The 20,928-nt window shown below is 34.5% G+C and overlaps 1 protein-coding gene across 1 annotated transcript in view; it reads right to left on the bottom strand.

Moving 5' to 3' along the window:
- Positions 1 to 616: 616 nt before the first annotated feature.
- Positions 617 to 20,928, bottom strand: part of LOC147391236 (squamosa promoter-binding-like protein 7) — a 33,093-nt gene continuing 12,781 nt past the window's right edge. Inside the window, exon 3 of the mRNA XM_086417219.1 lies at positions 617 to 1,268. Within this exon, the coding sequence (XP_086273345.1) occupies positions 895 to 1,268 (374 nt within the window). The 3' untranslated portion in view covers positions 617 to 894. The remainder of the gene's footprint in view (positions 1,269 to 20,928) is intronic.

The raw sequence follows: 20,928 nt of genomic DNA, 5'->3' as shown, positions 1-20,928 counted from the left end.
CCGTAGTATGGCTGATTGGTGATACCTCGTGGAAGGGAACAAAATTTGTGTGGGCACCTCCAGCTAAAGTCACTAATGGCCTCCCAATATAGTCTCCAATGATGGCAGTGTAGCCACCAAGATTACTTCTCAATGAACCAGCAGTGTTAAGAAGCCACGTGCTTCGACAAGCAGAATCTAACAAGAAGACTCTGCATGGTAAACCTCATGCATAACCGATATACCCAAGCTATTAAAAAACACACCTTGTTAGGGGCCAAATAAACCACCGTTAAGACACAATTCTGAAAACTTAAGACCTCACATCAGAAGAATACTGTAAAGAACACCGAAGAAGAGTGAAAGAAGTTATTATTCTGTACATCCATTGGAGTTCAATACCCCAACTAAAAATTGGCCTTCTATATTGACATTTTATTCCAAATGTCCCTAGCAAAACCACATTCATGAAAGATATTTCGAACCACTCAACTCTCATGGCCCAAACAGAAAAAGAAGCGAACACACCATTTAAGGTGAATTTGTTTCTTCTACATTCACTTCAAATTTTGATACTAGTGCAATAAGGCATTAAATGGCTTGGATCAGATTGAAATAATGGGAATAGATATGAACAAATTTTCAATAATAAAAGACATGACTTTAGACAAACTATAAGGACAAGATTTGTTCAGCTGACCCCGAAATCTACATTTTGATTAGTCACTTTACCGAAACTAAATCCAACTAAATGAACATAACCCAAATTGTTTAAAGTTACAAGCCATCATCCTAAATGACTAGGTGAGACTTATGATTAGCTGTAGATTGTACCCACCAAATCATCCAAATAAATTTCCATCTCCATTCAGTCATTGATCCTAGAACAGATACAAGAATACAACAAATGATAGCTCATAACACACTTCTTCCTCTTTCTTGTACTTGGTCCTCCCTGAAAGGAACCTGAAGGGAGCTTGGTGTCTGCATTAGGTCAAGTGTCACCTGTGCATTGGCCTCGTGGAATCGATACCAATCAGATGGTTCAGAGAACATTTGGTATTGTGAGGTTCCCAAGTCATCCATGGCATTGTGTTGCCAGACTTGATCGTAGAAGAGCTGTCTCGCTAGGATGGCTGCACGATTCTCTGCGATCAGCTCTCGTAGTGCAGCACTGGATCTAGAGGAGAGATCAGATGGAGAAGAAACCCAAGAATTTGTCTTGGATGACAGAAGAGAGAGAGCACTTCCTGTTGAACAAGGTAATCTACCCTCCATTGATCTATTTTCTGCAAAGATAACAGTTTTGCCTTTATTAATAATGTCGTCTAAATTTGCCAAGAGAACAATGGGAAGAGATCAAGAATTAAGACGAAAAGAACTGAGGTTCAAAGTTCAAGCTTGATGCTATAGTGTAAGATACAGATGACCAAAACAATGTCACAAGAAATTGAATTTGAGCTAGGGAGAGAATTCACAATGTGAGGAGCAATGCCACAAACTAAAAGAAATACAAAAATAAAATATCTCATTAATGCGTACAGATTTTTATGGTTCACCACTAAATGCCCCTACATCTATCGAGTGGCAACAATTGCGTAGAAAAAAGAAAAATAAACCCAAATCAAAATGGAAAATTACTTGCAGATCACAAGTTGCAGGTTGCACCTAAACCTAAGAAAGTACCCATTTTTTTGTTTACAAATCCCTATCTTAACCATACGGGTTGGCCGATCAAGAGAAAAAGAAGAAAATGACGATGAATGCAACCTTTTTTTCTTTTTTTGGAGTGAAATCAAACTTATGGAGTACAATGAGGATTTTTTAAATGGAGTTCAATTGGTACTAGATGATCTGCAACTTGTCAGTGGCAAAGCCCAATATCAGTTCATCCAAGCTGGCAATTTCATAATTCAAAACCTAGTAAGCAATCTATCAAATCTATTATTTTTTTATCCTAAAACATGCAATAGCTGCCCTTTTAAAAAACATGGAAAAAAATATTCATTTCTTAATTTTCATATTCTGGGTTGTGCCTCTCTTTATCTGTGGATACTGTATATGTAACAAACTTAGGACGACTCTGTTTTCGACCTGTCTACTTCTTCTCTTCCATGGTACTTTTGGGCTTGATCTCGCCTAATAAAACCGGTATCAGCCATGTAACCAGCTTATGACATCACACCAATAGATAGCTAGTATCAGCAGGTCATCATCAAGATCATCAAAGCCTTATCCAAAGGATGGGGGTCTGGTGAACAAGTCATATTCCTCTGCTCAATTTTTCCGAGAGCCACATCTTCTATTATTGAAAAAAACATAGCTAACATCAGCAGGTCAACATCAACATCCTCAAATACTTATCCCAAAGATTTGGGATCGGATAAACAACTTCTGGAACTTTTGTCTCTAGACTACAAATATGCAATTTAATTTAAGTTTGGACTACATTCAGTTGATTATTTCTTCATTTGGTCGAGATTAGCTTTTAAGTTTTAACACCATAAATAGTGCAATAAACTCTTCAGTTCTATACTTATCTCATATTGTGACAGATCTTGATGATTATTGAGGTGTTCTCTGATTGCATTCTTGCATACAAATGTCGGGCTCATGAAAGTTCAAGTTTGATTCAACGTAAGTTGATTTCAACACTAGTTTTGGGTTTCGGATAACACATGGGTAATTTTTCTTATTCAAAGCATATTATGCTGAAAAAATTATTGAAATTGATAAAATGTGTTGGATGATCTTTCTACGAACATTTGAGGTAATTTGGATTGATTAACAAGGAATCTGTGGTCTTGAAGCTTTTATTCAACCATTTTTTTCAAAAGGGGAGTCCGAGTATGACGCGAGCTCCTTAAGAAGTTATGTGAAGCACATAGAGATTGACATAAGTGTGAATTTGCTGTGTTAACAATATAGTATTAAATTTCAACATATTTTCATGAAATATACCAATTACATGACACAAATTTAACCAACAATGCCTTCCTGTATATGTTTTGGAGGAAATGACTATACATTTCACCGAAGCACTTTGATAGGTACTAAATTTCAAATAAAGTTATCAAACTTTAGGTATAAAAATGCAAGGTTTTGGTAAAACATTTTGAACAATAGTAAACTTTCGATGAGAACATTTTTTTAAAATAAATATTATAAAAATGTACATGAAATTTATAAATTACTTGTAGAGAGGACCTGTAAATTACGAATAACAATAATGGTCATTACTCATTAATAAAAATATTATACATCATATTCAATTGTTAATATAAATAAAATAAAATTAGTTAGGTATATCATATTTTCATGTACTCTAAGCATATTAGTAATAGTAATTGGATATATTAAAAATTTATTCATACAATCATACCTACTCAAAAAAGAAAAATATAACAATACGTGAATATAATATTAGCATTTTTTTCATGAAGCAAATGCTTTACATATAGTGTACATAGTTAATATGACATCATTAATCATATTTCCATGTAAAATAATGTTATTTGAACTCTTGAACTCTAGAAAACTCGTGCTTCTTGAGGATAACTTTTGACGTTACTTTCCTCTTTTACCTCCCTATCAAAAAATTTCCCTCCAACTTTATTGTCTTTCCTCTAGAACCCCTTTTTCCAATAATGCCCTCTAACTTTATTGCCTATTCTCTTCCACCCCCTTAACCCCAAAGAGGATGCTTGTGCAGGTAGGGACAGGAAAAATCTAGTTTGTATATCTATATGTGCTGAGATCAAGAGACAACCTTATTTTGACAGCCACCTTGAGAACTATTTGTCCCTATACGGTTTAGAAGTTTCCAAATGAGCTGACTTTTTGTGAGAATGATCTCTATGGTGAGTTCATCCTCATAAAAAATCAGTCCATTCTAAAACTTTTAACCCCATCAAAAATAATTTACAAGTTGAAGAATCATAGATCATCAATTTTTATCGTTATCTGTTAGACTAATTTTGGTGGGGTTAAAAGTTCTGAAAAGTGCAGATTTTTGTGAGGATGGTCTTTCCAGTGAGTGAAACATCCTCTCAAAAAATCAGCCCATTCCGAAACTTCTAACCCATATAAGACAATGGTTGTCAGAGGAGGTTGTCAAAATAAGGTTTTCTCCTTCAACCAATCAAATATATATAGTGAACATCAAACATTTACTGTTTATGAAAATCAAAAATTTATGTTTCCAATGATGTGCAGCCTTCATATGCTTCCCATAAGTTTTCTTATGTGAGGTCTCATCAAGCTCGTTTTCCTTCTATGGATAAGTTGAACTTTAACTGATTACCTCAATGTTGCACTGCAATATATCAACCAACTGAGCCAAGGGTCAAGATCCCTTTGTTTGACCACCATTTAATCCATATGATTGGATGTTATTAACATCTTGGTGTCCAAGTGTGAGAGAAGTTTATCCTTTAAGTGGGTTCTTCCAAATTTAACTATGTCCTTAGAGATTTCTTCATCCACCATGGACCCATTGCAGACATACTTCAAGGAGGATATCTATGATTTTGTGAAAAAGGGATTGCTCAATTCGTTTACAAGATAATTCAATTATTCATAGATTCCTACTAGATCATTTGTACGCCAGTATAAATTCAAATAAATCGAATCTTACAATGTAAACTATGATTTCATATTCATACTTGTTGATTGATTCTTTGTCGATGATGTTTGATCCTCTAAATCTCAATGTATCTACAGATTTTTGGATCAATTCCTCTTCTCAACTTTAATCAAGATTTCACAATGCACCTCTCACTATCCTAGTCATCCCACACAGAGTACAGCTCCCAATTTTTTTCTCAAAAAACTGAATTATGAAACAACCACCTAGTCATTCTATATCATATATGAGTCCTGATAATCTGACTCTCTTTTTCTATATGCTCTTTGTACGCTCCCTTCACAGAATTATACAAAATCCTAAATATATGTCCTTATGTATCTCAAAGTAGAGGATCTGTGATTCTATGAAGAGAGCGTACAAAGAGCGTATAGAAAAGAGAGTTAAATTATCACAACTCATCATATATAGAAGAATAACTCTTTAAGTTGGACTGCAACTAAAAAGGTATAGACATCCTAGACTCCTAATTTGTTGACAAATGAATCAATAAAAGATGGACGCCATCATGGGTTGGATGTCCCCTTTAATAATCCCTAACTTTCAGGTATTTTTTGTTTTAACAATTGTGTGAGCATAATTATGCCTGCAAACGTGGATTAATTGAAAACTCCCACATGGCCACTAACACATGAAAATTTAAGTTAAATAAGACACATGTTGCACTATTTGAGTTGAAGGGTGACTCCGCAAACGATTGGTTCTTAGTCGAGACATCCACGTATCAGCCAAGCTAAGTCCTTGAAAGGACTCAACTTGAGTGACACGTGGCTGTGTCAAAACACTTAGCTAAATGCAACTGAGTAGTTATTTCATTAAATAAAAATCCACAGGAATAGAGAGAGGATCCATGCAAATCATCATAGAAGATATCTTAAGATCTTGAAGATTTCAATTAGAACTAAATCCTCAAGTCAAATTAGAAAGATACCAATATAAGGAAGAATTGTGGTCCACCATGGAGTCAACAAGATAAGAAATTCCTAATCCAGAGAGGATACTAGAAATATTGTGAGATTTTCACCAAATAGTTACCAATAAGGACTGTTTGAATATTTAAATAGGCAGATCACAGGTACAAGAGTTTTGACTCGTTCTCAAACTCGGCCTTTTTTATTTTGCTAAATTGATCATCGGAAGGTCTTGATCTGAGAAACCCTCCAGATTTGAGAATTCATACAGGAATCAGAGGGAGCTCTTCATCGAGATAAGAGTTTGGGGTGAGGTAAGTTTTTTACCTAAAACAATTGTTGGGCCCACATGGTTTGGATGTCACAATTATGCCACTCCACTACAAAATAAGGATTAGTCATCCTATGGTTCCACACATCCTTGGATATCCCAATTAGATGAGCAACTATTGCTCTCCTAATTTTAGGGGTTTGTAGCTATAAGAGGGACTTTTTTTCTAGTGTAGTACACACACAAATTGCTTTGAGATATCTTATTTTGGGTTTCCCTAAACCAATTAACTAATCAGGACTAGTGGTTATGGAATTGAAAATGACGCGACATATCTATGTTACAACTAAACCTCAAGTACTTAACATTTAATCAAACTCATCCCTTCCACAAACTTGTGATCAATTAATTCCTTCCATATTACAATATCTCATATATGGGCCCTCTAGTTCCATACATATTATAAAACCCATAGCCTATACGCATATCACTAAGGCTCTAAGGAACTTTATTAAATACTTCAAGAACCCTTTTCTCAAATAAATAAATAAAATGTTTTACAAGCAAACACGATAGAATAATTTTTTGAAAAATATTCCCATAGAAACCACTTGTAAGATTTAGATATTTAATACTGTTTTTTCTCCAATTTTTGATATTTTCCCATTTGCGTGGGTATAGATTCCTTGTTGGAAACTTATCGTTACTCAAGTAGATCATTGACTACCCATCATATATCATTTCATTGATCAACCTTCCCGGATCCACTAAGTGCAATCAAAGTAGTCAAATAGCTACTTAGCAACCTCTAATAGTGTCTTTTGTCAAGAGGCTTCTCACGCACAAGCAATCAATGTACACTTAATCTGTCATGTGTTGAATGCTCTATTAAGGTAGCTTGAAAAAAACCTGCTTCTCATCAAATGAAATGATTTATGATGGGTAGATCACTGACTACCCATCATAAATCATTTCGTTGATCAACCTTCCTGGATCCACTAAGTGCAATCAAAGTAGTCAAATAGCTACTTAGCAACCTCCAAGCTCCTCATGTCTAAGAATCTATTGATTTGTGTTCAACTAATAAATCTTTTGTCCACACACAAGCAATCAATGTACACTGTCATATGTTGAATGCAAGTCTCTATTAAGGTAGCTTGAAAAAACCTACTTCTCATCAAATGAAATTATAATGACACTACTACTACAACCATCTAAGTGAACTGTCCAACTTCATTCATAGTCATGACCATTTGCCAATCAAGGAACTAGTTTGTTAATTCTTCCATGTCAGCCCGAAGCCAATCACTTAGCCAACTTTCAATATAACCCGAGTACCTTAAAAACATATCATACCTCATTGATCATCTAATGATCAACCGATTATTTTCATGTACCCAAACATCATGCATGATATAAATGATCACATCACATATATGGCATTAATCTCGTAATCAGAAAAATCTCATTCTCATATGAGAAATAATAGTGCAATTACATAAATGACTTTCCCAGGGCAGTATTTCTACCAATACTCTCTTTATTCTTGCAAGTCAATCAAGCTCTACCATGGTAAAGAATGGATCAAATCATATACTATGGACAATTCAGTCAACGTATTTTCACTTCTAGGATGTTGGGGTATGTTAATGGGATGGTGATTAATGGCTTAGAAAATGATCATTCATAGAATGGGAAGCTACGAATGATACGACTTTGGGCTTAGGATATAATTGCTCACACAAAGTCTCAATATAAAAAGATTGTAAGAACATCTATTACTTAGGCAAGAAGATTACTTTCCCCAGAGTGATAAGTTAAGTGCAACAACTAAGCTGGTTGATCAACTCTCTAGCGCTTTTGAGGTGCAATGCGCACAATTTGCAAAAAGACCAAAGACAACGCCTTACAAAAGGCATGTGTTTGAGCAACTTGGATGCATAATATTAAATTTTTGACATATTTCCACGAAATATACTCAAATATTTCCGTTTTCATAAGGCTCTACACGAAATTTAATAGTCAATTTCATTTTTTATATATTTCGATGAAAATCAGTATCAATTTCATGAAATATTTTGATGATCAGTAATTTTCAATTGAAATAATCAAATTAGAGATATAAACATACATTATTTCGGTGGAAGTATTTCGATAGTAAATATGAAAGCAACATTCTTTATTGAAGAAAATATTGATATAATTCAAAAAATAACAAATTACATGTGTATTATTCCATTGGTAAAAATGAGAAGTGCTAAGTATCTATATATCGTCTTATTTTCACGCCTTGAGTGCATATTTACACATTCATATAAACGAACATTATGATGATCTATGTTTTAATTAGTCAGATGTATTAGTAATTTTTTGTACATTTAAAATAACAAATACAGTAATGAATGAATCTAGTACTTAATAGTAGGTCATTTAAGCAAGTGTTTATATATTAAGGTGTACGTAGTCAATTTGACAGGATTATGCTCATTTCCATGTAGAAAATGGTGGTATTTTGACTACTGGATTCTCTGACACTTACATCAATACGTAGCAAAACCCAATTGATCTTCGCTTCCACACTCCATGCAGTTGTTTATTATAGTTTGATAACTTATGAGTGTGTTTTTATGTTCATTTCATCATATATTAGATACTATCAAAGAAAATTTTATGAACAATTCCATGAAAATTGTATTGATTTTCACACTAATCGATTATTTCTACAAAATGGTTCTATTTCAAGGCTGATCGAAATAGATATTGACACCAAAACTTAATACCTTGCTTGGAGAGTAAGAGATGAGTATGAGAGTTCTTGAGCCATACACTTTATCAACCATTGCTTCCTTCTATTGTAGTTTCATATGCCCAGTTGTAGTGTGAGGAAATGAGGATATCCATAATATATACTTTACGTAGGTATGCTCCTATGGTTAATAAGGCTATTTATATTTAGGCTGGTTGTGGAAGACATAATAATCCGAGAGGGGGAGATAGTTCTAGAACTAAAGGTAGTGGGGTCTTGGTGGTAGACACCACGTAGATCAAAGATGATGTACAAATTGCAACAAGCTCAACCACACAAGAGAGACATATTGGAGGCTTCGGGGAAAGCGCAATCTTAAAAGCACACAAATCATCTACTTGAGGAAGTATTGTGGCTCATTTTTCAGTTTTAACTTATACTGACTTGATTTAGTTGGGGCAACTCATCCTTTCCATGGGTCATTTGGGGGAAAAGTTGACAAAGCTCGTTGCTAGGGTGGTTCATATCGAATGATCTTTAGCATCTTCTTCCACATCACATATGCACGTACGGACCATTTAGGCATAGATATTCACACTACACTTCATACGAGGGATCCTGGAATCAATATTAATGAGCCAGACACCACATGAGAGGAATGCCGTACCTTCTACATTCATTCTAGACCATTCCTTCCAATTGATCAATTTCTCTTGTTGATGATTCAATTCCTCCTATTTCTAATTCTGGTTTTATCTCATTTTCTTAGCTTTGTTTGACATAGTCCTAAAATTTCTATAAATTTGTTGTCTATTAGATTTATTGCAAAAGATTAAATTGTAGCATAACATTAATCCCCACTTATTGTGCCTTTCAGGACCTTCAATCAGATAAGAGGATTTGAATGGAACTGAAAGACGCACATTGTATCTTCTTCATGATACTTCAAAAGTTTCTCATTCTTTGAAAAGGCCTCTTCAGTTAATTTAGTTTTATAGTGACATACTCACTTAGTCCGATTATCTTTATCTATGTTGAAACTTGTGCTCCTTTTTTAAGTTTGACGCTCCTTTTTAAGTTTGATTGTTTCTTTTTTCACATTGTCAAAGTGGTCAACTTTAACATATTCTTATTTATTGTCTTGATGTCAAAGGCAACAAGACATTTTACATCATGCATTTTGATGTTTGGGACTTGTTCCCATTCACTCTTTACTATTAATCATTACTTTATCTTCTTTATAGATGATTAAGCTCATGCGACACGGGATTGCAGGGAATTCATTGTCAAGGAAAAATAAATTCTAAAATAAAATGGTAATGAGAATATGAATTCCAATGTTTGATTGCACCTAGGAAAATGTCAAAAATAAAATCATTTTTTAACATTGGGGGTAGGGGTAATCATGAGAGTAACATTAGGTGGAGGGGAAATCATTTTCTTGAGATTGGGGGAGGAATATTAGGTCAATGTTTTCTTGTAAGTGTCCATGAAGAAAAGCATTATTAAATGTGGGTATTAAATCTTGTGTAGCTTTAATCTTCCTAATATTTCCACCTAATGCAAAAGAGTTCAGTTGTTAATCTCATGCTCTATTGACCCTGTGATATTACAATTAAAGATTAAGTCAATAGAAATTATGGCAGAATAATGAGATCTCTATGAGAAAATTTCATAACTTTGTCTTCATTTGATGTCTTTATATAATTTTTTTAATCATTGATTGTATCGTATATTGTCCTACCGGTATCACATTCAAAGATCTCAACAAATGTCTTTTGAAACTTCATGTACAACCCGTCCTACAATAGAGATCACATATTTGCGCAATGGATCAGTCTGCTCACCATGTCACATGCTTAATTGGGAAACGCGCCTAACATTATTCTGCCATGCGCAATCATTCATATTGTTAATAAAAATTAGAGAACTACCTTCAAGTGACCTCTATATCAGTTAGATTAATTTTAATGTGGGGAAGAAGTATCATTCCATGTTCCATTTCGTTAAAGGAGTCTATTTAAATCCAATTGATTTAGGATATGAAAGAAGATATGCATGTTCTTGAGATCAATTAAATTTGAGATCCCATTGCTCTTCTTCTATAAAGGAGACCCATTGCTTGCAAATGGGAATAAAGTTTCAAGCTTAAACCTATGGGCCCATTGAACAACACAAAGCTCATTTAGTTGCCAAGTGTTTTACCCAAATTATGGTTTTTGATGATTCCAACTCATTTTCCCTTTTTTTTCAAGATCTCTTTATAGGCACTCCTCTCACTTGCTTAATTCTCCTGTGACTTCTCTATCAGTTAGATTTTAATATGGGGGTCTTATTCGTGTCTGAGACATATGTTAACCAACTCACTCCTGAAAAAGCCACAACATTCTAACTGCATAGGACATAAATTACACTCATGACTCCTTCTGCAATGCATGGTGAGTGTTGACAAGATTACCCCATCAAGTCATGCAAAACAGTGACAATCATCTTACTCAATTAAGCATGTGACATGACATGATGTGACGAGACGAGACAAACAGACTAATCATGACATTGATCATACATGATTACATATTGTAGGACAGCTACACATGAAGCTTCAAAACAAACTCATGTTGACATTCCTGAATGGGATACGGGCAGGACAACGTACAATATAACCAATGATTAGAAAAAATTATATAAAGGCATCAAATGAAAGTAAAGTTACATAATTTCTCTCATAGAAATTCCATAACTCTGCCAAAATTTCTATTTACTTAATCTCAAAGTGCAATCACAGGATCTGTGGAACTAAAGATTGATAATCAGACTCTTGCACCAAGTGAAAATCAGGAAGATTAAAATTGCACAAGATTTAATATCCACATTGAACAACTTTTCTTCAATGAGACTTTCATGATTTTCAAAGCATTAAAATTCGTCAGTATGAACTTACCACATGATTTTATCCTCAATAGGTAAGCAAAAGCTATGTTTGCAAGCTAAATAAGGTGGTTTTAGTGGTTTCGCCGAGTAGTTGTCACTTTTGGTTTCCATCAATACTATTCTGATAACTCCAGTGTCCATCAAGGCCTTAAAGAAACTATTACGATATGTTAATGCTGATCATATAGTGCTGATTGATGACAATGGGATCTTTTTCTCACAAAGGAAGTATGCCATTGATATACTTCATGACAATGGGATGATTCTTATAAGACTCAACGATACTCTTCTTGAAACTAATCGTCACCAATCTCTAAGTGATGGCGTGTTCTCTAAGATCCCAACATATAGTGAGTCATCTTATTTATTTAACAATGACCAAGCCAATCCACGCTTATGCAGTCAATTTATGCTTGCTCCTAGAGTGTCTCATGGAGGTTGTTCATCATATTCTTCAAAAATTCTGCTCTAGGTAAAGGTTTTTACTCCACAATCCTATAAGGAACTTTCATATTTCTACCTACTCTAGAGTGTGGATTGCATTGGATACATTTTGAATAGGTGGTCTAGAACCTAGGACAAATCTTTCATTTATAGCTAGATCAAATGCATTAGTTGAATATGGATTTATAAACATTAGCTCCATGTGAGTTAACATGTCTCAAACAACTCATGACTGATTTAAGCATGCTGCATTCATATTGTTATTGATCCTATCTTCACAAGCAGACCAAGTGCGCCGAGATATACATTGTCATTTTATTCATGGTATGGTCTATATACATTGTCTCTCATTCTATGTACTCATCCAAGCTAGGTATGTTCAATATTTGTACTCCAACTTGGGCTTCAGCATAAGGGGAAGGGGAGTGTGAGAGCATATATGAGGTCTGCACCATACATTTAAAGCGTGTCTAGAGAGTATACCTATGAGAATGTAAAGTGTGAATGAAAGTGATTGAATTTGCATAAGAATGTACATCGAACACAAACAACACCAAAATTGAGAAGTGTCATGGTGCAAATCGAAGCGTAAGGTGGAAATATATGAAAACATGTGTTAATTGAAGATATGGTGGGAATAGAGTTACACAGAAAAATATGATTCATGTTGTCAACCCCATTTTATTGGACAAGGCATAGACAATGGTGATTATGATGATCATTTTGGTGCAGAATGGTATATCTTAAAAAAGGAACAATTAGCAAGAGAAATGGTTCTAGGTGGTTATTAGGGAGAAAAATTATGAAACCACACATTTTAACAAAAGATATAATTCTAGATAGAATGGAAGGATGCATCCTTCTATATAAATCTATTCTATCTTCTTTTTTTTATCCATTATTAATTAACCACAACATAATAATTTAAGAAATATGTTTGTTCAAAAATCATGAAACGATTCCTAGATATGCAAGGCTTTAGCAATTTCATAAGTTATGCATTTTTCTCATGATTATTTTTTTTAATAATAATGGGAAAAAATTCATGCAGATTTAAAACGAATTTCATTCTTCACAAGCATTATAAAAATATATTTACAGTACAAGACTGCAAAAAACATAATACAAGATTGCATTCTTTGTACCATCCCTATCTTGTACAAGAAATATTTTCAAACTAATGAATTAAGTAATACTAAGCAAATGAGAATGAAAGCCGATCTCAAACTCCACAGAATGAAGAAGAAGAAGAACATCTTTGATATGTTATTCCATGGACAAGTTGTTCTAAAAAGTCACATAATTAAACTTTCAACATTTTTTTTTATATAGGTAAATGCTTGGTTAGTACAAGAATATTGTTAATTGTTAATAGTTAGCATAAGAAGTATGGGTTCAAGGGGTTTCAAACTAGGACCTAGGAACAACCTCCACAAATCTTACCACTTAGCTAAGTGGCACTTCTTAACTTCCAACATTTTCCACAAAATATATCAAAATATATCTATTTCCACAAAGCTCAACACAAATTTACTCCACAGTCTCCTTTTTTTATATATTTTGGTGGAAATCACTATTTAATGTGCAGAATATTTTAGTGAATAGTAAATTTTGCCTAAAAACCTAAATTTAGGTACAAAAATTCAAGATTCCAATGGAAACATTTCAAATAAATGGTAAAATTAGACTAATGGATATTTTTAAAGTGATAATATTATAATAACAAAAGTTACAAGTAACTTCTAGAAAAGACTTGTAAATTACACATAATATTCCTTCACTAGAAAAAGTAATCATAACTAGTTAGAGTCCAATATATATAGGGAACGGATCAAGGGACATATGGAAAAACATATCTAAAAACAATGTAACATTAATAAATTTTCAAAATATGGGTTAGAAGTTTCGGATTGAGCTGATTTTTTGTGAGGATGATCTCTATGATGGGAAGATCATCAAAAAAAATCAGTCCAATCTGAAACTTCTAACCCCATTAAAAGTGATTTAGAATGTGGACCATCGATTTTTTGCCAATTTTTACCAATAATTTGTAAATCACTTTTGATGGATTTAGAAGTTTTAGATTGAGCTGATTTTTTGCTTTTTAAGCAGAGCAGAACATTCATATAAGCTCATACATACAAGCTCATACATACAAACATTCATGATCTAATCAGTTGGAATAGTATTACTTTATTACTTTTATAAATGGTTTGTTGGATTATTATTAAATATACTTACTATTTTCTAATTAAAAACAATTTTGTGGCTTTTCACATATACAATTTTATAAATACGAGATTGTAATTGTTCAAAACATGATGGTAAAATTGGGAATCATATATGTGGTTTGGTATTAACTCCCAACATCAAATATGATAGGTTAATGAACATCCTATCCAATTTAAACAGTATCCACCTAATACTAAAATTCCATGATTGGTAGAAACCTAGTATCCCTCTTTATAAATAGGTGCCCCCCCCCCCCCCCCCCCCCCCCCCCCCAATTCTATTCTTGAGATAGACTGACATCACCAAGGTGTAGGTAGAATCGAGGTAGTACACCTATTCTTCACGGATCAAGATCGAGGCAATGTTTGCGGGTTATTGGAAAAGCAATTCCAGGTATTTTATATTTATTGTTTAGATTCGATTTATAGTTTTGTTCAAAGATCAAATCTTAGATCCATGCTCATTTAGATGAAGTTTATAATAATTGGTATCGGAGCCATTGGATTTGTTCTTGTTCAAAACATTAATTGAATCTAAGTTAAACTAGATTCAAGTTTTGATTACATTTTTCATCAAGTTTTTTGATCTAAAGGGTTTTATGAAACTCTAGATCCTTGTTTTGCTGTATTTTTTTTAAGAACAAATAAAGAAATAGAAATAATATTTAAAAGGGGTCTATTGGGTTTTAGTTTTTGGTTTTTTGACTATTTATAGTCCTTGGCCTTTAGATTAGAGGTTGCCGAACTTTTTCCGATGACCAAAGGTGTCGTCCGACGCCGATGATCTGACTTGCCAGTTAGCCAAAAGGGGTTGTAACATGGGTGGTGGTGGCTAGGATTTTGGAGTTGCACATAATCTTGTTGAAGAAGAAACAATACCATTTAGTTTGTTTGGGCCGAACCACTTCATCTTCAGCCCATAGGGCTTATTTAAGCCAATCCATCAATAATCAATGTCAATTGACTCTAGTCTTATGTTTTACATGTTCCGTGAACATGAGTTGTGTTCAAAATAGAGTCAACCTTGCTGACTCAAACCAGCCCCGACTCTTTGACTCAACTCAACCACACCAACCCAATACGACTCAACCCATTTGGGTCAAAACCTAACATGTTCACCTAATCCATTTGGGTCAACCCCACCCGGTTCAACCCAAACTGGTCCAAGCGTGAACCAACCCATTAAAATCCATTCTTGGAGGCCACAACGTATTCATTTTAACTTCTATTTAGGCAACCAAGAGTCCATTTTGGGTATTTTTTTCGAAATCTATTTAATGGAATTATTAAAATAACCTTTTAACAATAACATATGTCATGAAAAATCAAATCAAGTTTGTACCCTTGTTTGGAGAATATATCAAAAATTGTTTTCTTTTTCATGTTAAATGTTATTATTGTGCTTTATAATTAATTTCAGATGTTGCTATTATTGTAAATCTCCATACCCACATCCCAAGAAAAAACAATTAGAAAGCAAATTTAGATATATTAGGGTATCGATCTTGCCTATAGGAGTTTAGCAAGACCAATTGAGTAATCGTTCAAGGAACATGTTGGAAGTAGGATAGTAGTCCGCCTAAAGGTGACCGTTTTGTGGAAGTTACAGATTCTTGAATTTTGGAACTTAGTATATCATTAAGATCACTTTTTGACACTCTTTAGCATGAAATCACTAACTACTACCTAAAGGTGATTTAAGGATGTTTGTGTAGATAGAGTAAGTAAAATAATCACAAGTGTAAAGGGGAAAAAATGATAACGGGAAAAAATGATAACTCTTGGACCTAAAAGTTTGGATAGTGTCTGGATCGAACTGGAACATGAGTGGCTAAGTCTATGCACGTACTCCAACGCGATATAAGAGGGCATACAACATATTAAGATCTCGGCCCAGAGGTGAGTCTTGATGATGTGTAATTGCATAGTGGAAAGTTTCGCCCTCAATAAAACACTTTGAAGATTTGACCAAAACCCTTGTTACGAATTGAAAGAATTAATCTAATGGTTTTAAAATTACTAAAAAATCAAGTGAACTCTAAGTTGTTGGTTATTCTGATGCAAATTATGTTGGATGTCGTGATAGCTTAAAGTCTACTTCGGGTTCTATTTTCATGCTTGCTCGTGGAGCTGTCTCATGAAGAAGTTCAAAGTAGACCATTGTGACAGATTCGACCATGTATTGAGAGTTCATTGAGTGCTATGAAGCAACCCATCAAGTAGTTTTATTAAAGAATTTTATCGATGAATTAGGGGTTGTGGATTCCATTCATAGTCCTATTGTTGTTTATGCAAAATTGAAAGGGTGATCAGAAGTAACAAGCACATAGAAACAAAGTACCTTTTAGTATGTGAAAAGATTCGTGAAGGGTTGATTGAGGTTGCCAACATAGATTCAAGCAACATGATAGCTGACCCTCTCACAGAAGGCCTTTCCCAAAGGCTTTCAAGGAACATGTGACTCATATGGGAGTTATCAAATCATTTGATCGTGTTATTTAAGTATTGAGTTTTTTTTTTTATTCTTGTTTATTGTTTTATTTATACTCTTGATAAACTATTTATTGTTGTTTAAAGTAATTATTCATGACTAGTCATTATTTATGCATTATTATGTATGTAGATACGTGGTTCTCGATTACGATGGCCACATCTACTAAGGTTTGGAGTCGCCACCATTCATATTGTAAGTGGGTGTGAATGGCCACCCGATGCACATTTTTGAAAAATGTGTCGCTTTTGACACGTAGTGACTCGCTATAGATAAGGTACCGATCAACCTCGAAATCGGGGTAAGCAACTCGATTGGAGAAAAGGGAAGGTGTTAGGCACCCTTTTCTCCACGCCAAGTGGCGGTAACCTCAAAGAACTCGGTCATTTTTAAAGAAAAAGTAAGCAAAATGAAATGCCACGCGTCGGTGACTTGTATCCCAAGTAGGAATTTATTTTTAGATCTAGCTTGTAAGGATCATCTCATCGAAAGAGATGATCCTAAAGAGCATGAGCCTTAGACATAATCAATATTTGGAAAAATGTTGGCTAAGGTTTTGGATCCATTCTCATGGGTTGAGAAGAATCCGACTTTCAATTTGCCTCAAAACAATTTTAGGATTAAAAACCGATTTTGTTTTTTTTTTAAAGGATTACAATCCTTATGCTTTCAATCGAACCGAAGTCCAATCTACCGGAGATAAGGGAGGGGAGCATCACATAGTAGAGGCATTCTAAAACAAAAATAAATAGAGGAAGGGGGGGTAGTAGAAAAGGGGGATGGAGAGGGTAGAGAAGAGAAAAAAGGTGGGGTATTTATCCTTTGACCCACCTTGAAGCTTCGATCTTGCTTTTCTTTCTTTTCTTCTTCTTCTTCAATGTCTTCTTAGGTCCTTAGTAACATGTGAGAGTGTATTTTCTTTTTAGAAGATTGATGTGAGAATAGAGAAGAGATGATTAGAGAATCAATTTTTTTAGTGAGACTTGGTAGGGAGAATTGGTGAGTGAGAATTAGTAAGACTTGGTAAGGGAGAAATTGGTAACCACTTTTGGGAAGAGGAGGGGTATTTATAAGTGTTTGAAGGGTATTTTAGGAGTATAATGAGGTGAAGAGTTAGGAGAATGGATAATGGCATGGGTTTTAGGGGTGGAGGGTATGAAATTTGGAGTTAAAACGAGGGTAATTGTGTAATGAGTGGAAATAGGTGGTGTTTAGATCCAAATGGTTTGGATCCTACCCAAATCCCTTTGGATAGAGTGTTTGGTGAGGTGAGATGAGTGATGGTTGATGGATAGAATAAGGGTGTAAGGTGTTAAGTGTTTGATTGAGTGTTAGGTTGATTGAGGAGGTGAAGTGTTTAGATTAAAATAATGGGTTGTGTAAGAAGTTGATTGGTTGGATTTTGCGAGAATTGAGGGGATGATGACATATTTCAAAGGTGATGAGAGAGTGAGGTGATGAGGTATGTTGATTGGTAATGGTGGTTGCTTGATTAGAGAGAAAGCCATGAGTTAGTTTGGTGATGATGATGAGAGGTGTGGGTTGTGATGTAAGTTGGTAGAGGGTTTTAGGGGAAGATGATGGGTTGGGGTGTAGAAGATATGGGTTGTGATGTGGGTAGTTGATGGTGTTAGAGAAAGGTGATAGGTTAGGTTAGGATAGGGTATGGGTTGTGATGTGGGTAGTTGATGGTGCTAGAGAAGGGTGATAGGTTAAGATAGGGTAGGGTATGGTTTGAGGTGATTTTTGGAAATAAGTGAGATGGTAGATGAATTGTTTAAAGAAAGTTGATGGGGGTAGGTGATTGGATGAGGGAGGTGAGAGGGGATGATGACGTGTCACCTTTTGATGATAAAGTGGTGATTGGTTTGATGTGGCTGATGTTTATGGGTTAGGGTTGTGGGTTGGATAATGAATTAGATATGGATAATGATTTGTGGGCTTTGTAGTGTTGGACTTGAGTTTTAGAGATAGTTTTGGGTTTTAGAAATTATTTAGGGGTTACCTTGGAAATGGTTATAAGGGTTTAGGTTGGGTGTGTTGGAGGTATTTTGGGATTTAGGTTATGTGGAGTTAGGTTTTAGTTAGGGGGTAAGGTGAGGAATTGATTTTAGAGAGTTGAAAGTTGGTGGGCCGTAGATGGGCTTGGAGTATTTTTGGTTTCAAAGATGGATCGGTGAGGGTAGAGGAAGTGATAGGTGTCCAAGTCTCATTGTTTTTAATTTTATTCATTTTTTTGAGATTTTTGAAATCATTGGTTTGATAAAAATTGTCACGTGTTGGCAAATCGGGCTTTTTAGGCCCGTTGGAGAATTTTATTGAAAATCAGGTATTTCTGACTACGAGAGCGGAACGTGGAGGTTGGGAGGGTAGAGGGTAGGTCAAATCCCTTTGCTGGGCCCACTAAACCATTAAGAGGTCTTAGGGGCCTCGGTTCGATCAGAATGTCGTTTTTCAATGTCTTGGGCCCTTGAGGCCTATTGAAAAATTTTGTCGGGAAATTGATATTTTTTGGATTTTGAGAGTGGAGCGGGGTAGATAAGAGTATACTGAATCTTTTCAGGTGGGCCCATTAGACCATTAGGAGGTCTTAGGGGCCTTGACTCGATCAAAATGTTATTTTTCATTGATTTGGGCCCTTGAGGCCCATTGATAAACTTTGTTGAAAAATCAGTATTTTTTGACCCTTTCGAGTATGGGCCCGTTCAAATTGGGGTGTCTAAAATGTACACATGTTATTGTTGCCTGTGAGTAAATGTACTCGTAAAGTATTAAAAATGCTTGAGTTAAACGTGACTTGACATCACGTTGATAAAGCTTTCATTCTGGATAAAAAGGTGATGGAATATCACATGATTGGTTGCTAGTAAAATATCAAAATGACATACGAGTATGAAGTTGGAGACCTAGGGAATGTACATATAAACTACATTGAGGGGATGTACATTATTCTAATACCACAAAGAAAAAACATAGTAAACTCGTTTAGTCATTGGTTATACTAGTTTGAGACCATGGACCTGTCTTAGGGCTGAAAAATTAGCATTTTATTACATCCATGATCCACTATTAATGATACCTCGGAATGAAGGTGACAGTTAAAGATTATCAGAATTATTTTGAACAATTGATTTTTCAAAGGAGTGCACTCGATTATTCAAAGTGTAAAAGTCCAAAGAGTCATTTTAAAACTTTTAGTACATGTGAAGGCCAAGTGGGAGATTGTTGGATTATTATTAAATATATTTATTATTTTCTAATTAAAAACAAGTTTGTGGCCTTTTCACATATACGATTTTATAAATACTGGATTGTAATTGTTCAAAACATGATAATAAAATTAGAAATCATATATGTGATTAGGTATTAACTCCCAACATCAAATATGATGGATTAGGGAACATCCTATCTAATTTAAATGATATCCATCTAATACTAAAATTCTACAATGGGTAGAAACCTAATATCCCTCTTTATAAATAGGTGGTCTTTCCCCCTTCTCAACACACAATTCTATTATTGAGATAGAAGCTCCCATCACCGAGGTGTAGGCAGAGTCAAGATAATACTCCTATTCATCACGGATCGAGATCGAGGCATTGTTTGTGGGTTATTGGAAAAGCGATTCGAAGTATTTTATATTTATTGTTTAGATTTGATTATAGTTTTGTTCAAGATCAAATCCTTGATCCATGCTTATTTAGATGAAGTTTACAACAAGGCTCTCTTAACTCAAGAGAAAACACACGATCCTGACCATGTAAGCTTGAAATCCAACGGTCAAGATTCATACATAGCTTGAGAAATCTTAACCGCTGAATTCCATGCTTACACAATTGGGGTCATATGTTTTTTCTTGAGTCAATGGAACCCAGCACATATAACAATGCACGAACGTAGTACTATTTTTTTATAAGTATGCATTGACATAGTACTTAATAGTTTGATCATTCAAGTGTTTTACATATTAAGGTATGTTTAGTTAATGTGACCTAAGTATTCTAACTTCTACAAAATATATATAAAATAAGAATTGGCTATCGGGCTCTCAAATACCTACTCCAACATGTAGGCAGAGTGCTATTGATCTTCATGTTCATACTCCATATGGCTATAGATTGTAATTTGGGGGCTAATGACAGTTTTCATTTTTGTTTTATTAATTTTTTAGATTTAATGAAAATATTCTGTCGTTTATGTGAACATTTTCTTATTTTTACTTTGATTGAAATATTTCAATGTCCACGTGGACTGAATTAACATCGAAAACCCAAAATTT

Source organism: Akebia trifoliata, chromosome 11 (genome assembly GCF_017979445.1).
Source record: "Akebia trifoliata isolate Shusen 1 chromosome 11, ASM1797944v1, whole genome shotgun sequence".
NCBI lineage: Eukaryota > Viridiplantae > Streptophyta > Magnoliopsida > Ranunculales > Lardizabalaceae > Akebia > Akebia trifoliata.
Note: the sequence above shows the minus strand (reverse complement) of the source record. Positions and strands in the feature narration are given on the sequence as shown.